At 36.4% G+C, this 8,116-nt stretch overlaps 1 protein-coding gene across 1 annotated transcript in view; it reads left to right on the top strand.

Moving 5' to 3' along the window:
- Positions 1–455: 455 nt before the first annotated feature.
- zmp:0000001175 overlaps positions 456–8,116 on the top strand; it is a 29,870-nt gene continuing 22,209 nt past the window's right edge. The window contains exons 1-4 of the mRNA XM_073937290.1: positions 456–753; positions 2,157–2,468; positions 6,817–7,137; positions 7,699–7,812. Of these exons, the coding sequence (XP_073793391.1) occupies positions 708–753; positions 2,157–2,468; positions 6,817–7,137; positions 7,699–7,812 (793 nt within the window). The 5' untranslated portion in view covers positions 456–707. The remainder of the gene's footprint in view (positions 754–2,156; positions 2,469–6,816; positions 7,138–7,698; positions 7,813–8,116) is intronic.

Genomic DNA, 8,116 nt, shown 5'->3' with positions numbered 1-8,116 from the left:
TATTAACTATCGATTATGGAAGTATGGTGTAAAGTTCAGCATGAGACCGGATGTTGTGATAAATGTGGGAAAACAGAAATGATAGAACATGTAATTACAGAATGTGTTGCATATGAAAAACAAAGATGCTAATTAGTCCAAGTCTTAAACTTATACGGGATAAATAATCTGTCACTTTAGAGATTATTAGGAAATGGTTCAAATCAGGTTAAAATAATACTGCAATTAATTACATACTTAAAAGAAACAATATTGATTAATATAATTTAAGAATGGTTTTTATAATAAAGGAATTATACATTTATTCAGGTATTAATTTTTTTTCACCTACCCGTTCTCTCTTCCCTCAGGTAATCTCATCCCCTCCATTCTTATCATACATCTTTTGATCTCATGCTTTTTGACATTATGCGCGTCACACTACCATCCAGTGGGTGGCGGGAATGCACCATGTTGGTCTGCCAGCTGCCAGTAAGAAGAAGAGGAAGCCAACAATCAATCACAACTTCACAAGAAGAAGAAAAAGAATGAGATAGCAGTTTTTACTTGTTTCAGTAGATTTCGATTAGTAAACAAACGTTTCCTATACTCAGAAATTTAGCTAAATTAGTAAATGAACGTCTCGATTCTCCAAATTTGTTGACGGTCTGAACGCGTTGGGCGTGGCTGTTTTTAGAAAGTATATGTACCGTTAGTTCTGCAATAACATGAAGAACATTTTAGAGATTATTCTTTTTCTGTTACCAACATACGGTAAGTGTGTGATTTTTCTTTCTTTATTATTTATTTATTAATAGCCTACATAAGCTTTCACGTTGACCCCGAAAAGTTGTTTTTGATGTTATATTTAAGGAAAAACACAAGTTGGAAAAAGTCTTAAAAAGCATTTTAAACCAAAAGGGTAGTTAATGCTGTATTGTTTTATGACTGCCAAATATACGGGTCATTCTAAAGAAATGTTCATTCTTGCTCTAGATTTTGAATTAAAAAATAATAATTTAATGTAGGTATATAATCTATATAATTTGTTCTGTCCATAACAGAATTATTGGCAATAATAATAATTTCTATTAGTGTAAAATAAAGGAAAAATCACTCTTTGATATAAATTGACTTAATTGCTATTTCTCGAATATCTATGAAGATAGGCTTATTGTAACTCCATTGTCCTTTTTAGTAATATATTTATCTTATGAGTTCGTATGAAGCCTTTAGTTTGTCTGTAACCTTGTTATTTTTGGTGATGAATTGTAAAAAAAAATTATATATATATATATATATATATATATATATATATATATATATATATATATATATATATATATACATGGATTAATTCTTAATTTAGTGAGTATCACTATTGTTTCTCACTGGTGATTCATTTGTGTTACTGTGTCAATAGGTAAGAATTTAAAACATATTATGCCAGCTGTTAAAGAAATTGGAGTATTTTTTTTTACTTAATGTTAAATATCCCACATGCAGTGTGTAATTTTATGATATGTTGAGATTGAGCAAATATTGGAGGGTACTAATTTTATGGAGTACATTTCTTAGATACATAAGAAATAAAACCTATAATTTAGTTTAATACAGAGATCGAATATCTTAATTTTCACTTTCACTTTCACTTTAATTCCATCCCAAACAGGTATATTATAGGGGTCTTGTCAAATTTTCTCTCCATTGCCATCACAGAGAACTCAAAGAGCTCATTTACTTGCCCAAAAATAGGCATAATGGTGTCCAAGTTTCCTACATTTGTAAATAGAAATGCTGCTCTTTATCATCTTATTCTTTAAATGTGAAAGTCTTTTTTTAAGACCAACAGAACAATGTACAATTTAATCTGATTGCTCATTAATGTACAAAAACACTGAACCTTAGCATTTGTGAATTACACTAACTTAACTGTGAATAACTTTTGCTTCAACTCAAGCTTTAATGGATGATTTCTAAAATCTTTAAAACTGGCAACAATATTTATTAAACTACATTTTAAACATACAAAGAGATATACATTTCAATTCAAATCTTTTGATTTTCTTGATCATTTAGATTTTTTTTAAACAGCATTAAATAACTCTTTCTAAATGATTTCTAACTAATAAAGCAGTGAGTTGAATCTGTTATTGACTGTGTCTCTTTGTCTGCAGGTGTGTTTGCTGCTGATGAAGTGCAGATATTGCCACGGAAGAAGGAAAATTCTGTGACTCTAACCACAGATCATACTCAAATAGATAAAACCAGTGTTATACAGTGGATTTTTGGAGATCTAATTATTGCTACAATGGTCGGAAATGACACCTCATATAACAATGAAACAGAGATATTCAGAGACAGATTAAAGCTGGAAGATCAGACTGGATTTCTGACTATCAAGAACTTGATAACTAATCATACTGGACTTTATAAAGCAGAGATCAACCACAGGACCTCAAATACGTTATTCAACGTTATCGTATATAGTGAGTTTTTCTCTTTTTTTATTGTTTTCATGTTTGTTTGTTTATTACAAATTAAACTGAATTAGAGATTTGGCATGCAGCTGGGACACATTAGGTATACTGTGTTAAGCACTCTTACAAAAATACAAGTTTTATACTATCACAGTTGTTCTGTTCTGTGCTGTTATTATCCATGGATTAATGAAGAGTGCAGATGCAAAAACCTCTAAATTCCATCAGAATTTTTCATTAGTATATACAGTACTGTGCAAAAGTCTAAGGCCACTTGTATTCATCAGAAAATGTTTTAAAGATGTTTTTTTCTATATTTTTATGTAGCATATCAGTTTGAAATACCAATTTACATTTCCAAACATTTATATTAATTGTTTAATAATAAATCATTCATTGTAATTCTATCGTGAGATAATTGTCTGCCTTAAGGAAAGTTTATACTTCTGTTCATCAAGGCGGCATTTATAATTTTTTTAAAAATGTTAAATACTTATTTATTTAATATTTATTTAATTATTACTTACTGTTTGCAGTTTTAAATGAAATTATTACTCCTTGTTGCCTCTTTATAGACCCAATTTAAGTGTTGACGTTGTCTTTGCTGTTAAATTGCAAAAATTTGTCAAGAATCTGAAATCATTCTCTTTTTCACAAGGCCAATCGAAAACTGAACTTGTATTTCAGCAATGAATATTTGACCTTTAAAATGTAAAACTCCAAACGATTGCCTAGACAACGTTACAATGAAACTACTAAATTCATTTAATGCTGAAAACAAGTTAGACCAGAATAATATATTATTATACCTCTCTCGTAATACTCATTTGTATTTTTTTTACATTTGTCCTTGACCAGCAAATCAGAATAGTTCGCTGGCCAGCATTTTTGGTTTCATTTTCAAAGCTGCTGTGAACTCCAATAAAAAACAGCGCTCATCAGTGCAAAGTGTGGAGTTGGACAGTTCCATTTTTGTGCGGAGGGGAACTTTAAATTTGACTGACAAACTTACAATAGCTAAAGCCTTCCCCAGCCTTACACACGCTCTGCCTATGGTGACACCCACAGACGTCGTCACTAAATATAGAGCAGAGGTAAGACTTTCTTATACATAGCCATTGGCTTATGCATTATAGGCTTTACATTATAGAGAGAAAAAGAGATAAACTAACACTGCTATTTGGTCAATTTTCCTAAAAGATAAACAGCTCTCGTTATTACTTAACATGCTTTCACTTTGGTATTTTACATGTAACACACACTTACCGGTAGGAATAGCATCCCGCCCTACTCACACTCGTCTGTGCTACCAAGCCGACCAATCACATAGCTTGCGCTACGTGCTACTACATTTTTTGAGAAGTGTGCGTCCATGTGTAGGCTGCGCCGTAGCATATGCGTGCGCTTGACGCAGAAGTATAAATCTGTAAATGGTGTTACAATCTAGGTCCATCACAATCTGAGGTAGAAAGACAATATGACAAAAGACAAGACAAATATAAATAAAAGTCTCAAATATAAATCTTCAATATAAAATATTAAAAGGGATAGTTTAGTATTATGCCACCATTTACACCACTTGTTTCAAACCAGTTTGAATTTCTGTTACACTAAAGCAGATATAATGATTCTTACAATTTAGCAGTGCTGAAAGTATATTTTTCTTGCTTCATAGTATTGTGACAATTATGATACGATTTTCCTTTATAGGATTCTTTAATAAAAAAGAAAGTTTAAAATTATAGATTTATTTGTAGTCATTTTTTTACAATATAAATATTTTTAAAAGCTACTTTTTAAAATACATGTTATTAGACTTTAGTTCCCCCTCAGTTGATCACTATGAGTTTATGTCCTACACCCATGGAAGCAGTTTCTTTCCCACTGGGTGTGAACCCTCGAGTGCTGCGAGCCTGGGACGCACTGTGTTCCAGCTTGCAGCCTTGACTCAACACTTAGCCATTGGCCAGTGTAACCCCTGCCGGCTCTATGCCACCCAACCCGCTCCGAGCTGGTTTCGAACCTGCAACCTTCCGCATGGGAGTCGGTGCTCTACCAAGGAGGCTAAAGACCATGGCCTCTAGCGTCTGTCGCTAGAGCACCTTTTTAGAGGTCAGAGGAGTGAGGTTTACCTGCACAGCACACACACTAGCTGGCCTCCGTTACACCAGGAGGTTGCGATTAGAGGACAGACTCCTTCCTCTTTCAACCTACGGGACGGTGGGATCAGGTGAGCGTGGCAACATGCTTGCATACTCTTCCTCAGGACATGCTGCTTTCCAAAGTGGGTACTCCCGCCCGAGCTCTGATGGAGTCACTAGCACTGGCTCCGTCAGCCTGTTTAGCCCTGCATAGCTTGGCATAGTGGATCATTGGGACAATCAGAATCGGCTATGCGATTCAGTTTGCCAAAGAGCCTCCAGGAGATTCAGGAGTGTGCATTTCACTGCGCTAAAATCCGCAGCTGCCCCTGTCTTGTAAAGCAATTGCTGTTTTTTGGCGAAGGACACAATCAAGCCTCTCATCCAGCCAAGAGGGAGTGCGTGTTTTTTAACCGTTCTTCATCGCATCCCATAAGCATGGTGGCTAATAGCCGATCCTGGTTCTGTGCCCTTTTTGAATGGTTATCTTGTTCGCAAGTGGCCATTCACTAAGGGCGAACTCACACTATGCTATCCGAACCGTGCCCAGGCCCGTTTCCCAGATCGTTTGAGAAGTGTGAGTGCTCTGAATCGGCTCAGGCACGGTTCACTTGGCCGGCCCTGGCCTAATTGGAAGAGGTGTGCCACAGCGCTTTGGCGCAGTACGCTTGTGTGTGAGTGCAAAGCATGCCTGAGCCGAAACAGGAGACGAGACGTGACTTCAAAAGGACTGTTTCAAATGTGTTTAATAATCAATCTTACTGTTTAAGGAACGCAAACTGTTGTAGTTTATTAAAGACGCAAACCCCTCACTGCATGACAGCTGCACCTTCAGCAAACCTCCAAACTCCTGCAGCACGAGGACTTTATAATCGTTTATGAGCGTCAAAAGTGGCTGATCTGTTTGGCAAAACATTTGACTGTGTGTCACTGCATCTCAAACGACTAAGTGCACTGAGACTCGATTGCCATGTGAGTGCGGGCCATTAGGCGAAACGGGAAGAGGGACAACTTCGGCCCGGTTTAAGGCAACTGTACATAGTGTGAGTACGCCCTAAGCCTATGCAGTAGCACATCCTCAGATGTGTCCATCCGCTGGATTGGTCTGCAGCATCTGACCTGAGGGCATGTGCTTATGTCTCGACACCACGTGCCCCTGTCTGCGCTCTGGTCGAACATTTCATTAAAAAGTCCCACCCTCTCTCTCTCCATGGGTCATCACAAAGATTTTGGGTGGTTTGCTGTTACCTTAGTGGTTGATGACTGGCTGTTCAAGCTCGGTCTCGGGTCTAATCGAGGAAGCACAGAGACATGATGCTCCGGCATCACAGCCAGGGGACAATTCAGGTCAACTGAAAAAAAAGAGTCCTCTCCCCTTCGTGTGGAGTTGATCTTTTCTTGGGATGGAGCGGAACTCAAACGGCATGTTGGTTGGCCCCCGCGTCAGTGCTGACCTGTTGGAATAATTCGATAAGAAACAGTGGTCACTTTGAAAACTTTAAGAATCTCTTGGGGCATATGACGTCCGCAGGCAACTGTGCTGCTCGAATGGGACATATACCATTCCGGGTAAGCTCAACCTGCAGTCTACGTGCTCTCACGGCAGCTTTTGGTACCAGGAGAAGGGTGGCTCCCCTTGGTGCGGTCCTGTTGCTATGGGCATGATTCAGGAAAACCCAGGTCACCCTGTGTGTTTTCTAGAAATCCACCCACTTTCAGCTGTGTCTTCCCTGTTCACTTGGCAAGGAAGCACTGGTTCACAGCTGGCAACTGTGAAAGCAAGCGTGCGCAAGAATGCGCTTTTATTTGAGCCCTTTCGAACAGACACTGTGCAAGGTCAGGCCTTTATATTCCTAATTGCGGAGTGGCTACACCTGTGAGAGCTGCACTTGCCAATTTCATAGGCATTCCATTGGATTTATTGGTGCTTATAAACAAATCCCCTAGTCGATCAATTTGACAAACATCTCCGTACCCTCTTTTGGGGGATGAGTGTTACGTACATAACCAAGACGTTATTTTTATGAATTACATAAGTGCATATAATGTTTTTTTCATTGTATCTGTCAAAATACAAGATGATTATTTGCTAAAAAAAATACATTTATATTTATTATATTCATAAGACGAGACTAAATTCTCTCTTTAAAATCTTTTTCTATAACATTCCCAGCAGTGTTTCAGTCTCTGAGATGCTGTTTCTGTTTGTTCTGCAGGTGTGTTTGGTGCTGAAATGAATGTGTCGGTGTCAGTGATGGAGGGACAGACTGTGACTCTTAACTCCAATTTTACTGATATGAAGGGAATAATTCGAATGAGGTGGTTTGTAAATATATCAGGTTCAATTGCTGAATTCCAAGGAAATGTGGTCAATTTTCCCACCAAAGAAACTGAGAGATTCAACAGACTGAAGAAGAACAATCAGACTGGATCTCTGACCATCATGAATATCAAAACCACAGACACTGGACTTTATAAAGCAGAGATCAACCACAATTATGGGACTTCAGAGTGGTTATTCAATGTTACTGTCAATGGTGAGGATATTTTTTTAAATATATATTTTTAAGTTTTACAAATTTAACTGAATTTTAGTTATACTGTTTTCAACACTTATGCAAAGTTAGTTTCACAATATTAGTTATAGAATTTGCTTCTAAATATACAGATTTTTTTCATAAATGTATTTACAAACGAATGCGTTATTAGAGGCTGTTTCTGTGAGCTTTTTATTCATACACTGCCTGTCATATTGGAAAGGCCAAGGCTTGTTTATTAACACTTTATTGAACACGTGTGTATATACCTCAGTAGATTATTTTGCTAAACAAATGCAACACATCACACCTTAACTAGCACTATGTTAAAAAATAAAACCGTAAAGGAGAATTTTACCCTGAAAATTTACAGTGACTGCTGACATACTGATCATTTTAAGATGACAGATACATCAATGTATTTTGGAGCTAATTTAAATTACAAACACCTAGTGAAAATGTTCTTCATCTCTCTTTTTACTACACTATTGTAGCAGTGTAGTATTGTCTACTACACTATATAGAGCTGTTGATTTTCACTGTTTGTTTTTTCTTGATCAGGTTCAGGTTTGTCTTCAGGTGCTGCGGCAGGAATATCTGTTATTGTTCTGCTGGTGTTTGCAGGAGCAGCTGCTTTTGCGTTTTACTATCGCCACAAATTACCTGATATAAGACGTAAGTATAACAGTCAAGACATCAGGAGAAATTTAAGTATTGTATTACAGTAGAATTTGAATAAATCATAAATCAATTTTTTTCTAATTCTGAAAAAGTATACAAAAATCCTGACAGTTAAAGCAATTTGTGGGTTTCTAACAGAAAAATAAACAAAATTCTAAATTATAAAATGAGATCTTTAATCCTTATGGTTTTCATTTCATTTAATCCTTATGGCTTGATTTTATATAAATTTCAGATTTCTGGTTTTTTGAATAATTTTATTACATATAAAATAAATAAGGTGTAGTACAGTACTTTT

Source organism: Danio rerio, chromosome 22 (genome assembly GCF_049306965.1).
Source record: "Danio rerio strain Tuebingen ecotype United States chromosome 22, GRCz12tu, whole genome shotgun sequence".
Lineage (NCBI taxonomy): Eukaryota > Metazoa > Chordata > Actinopteri > Cypriniformes > Danionidae > Danio > Danio rerio.
This window is presented reverse-complemented; position numbering and strand designations above follow the sequence as displayed.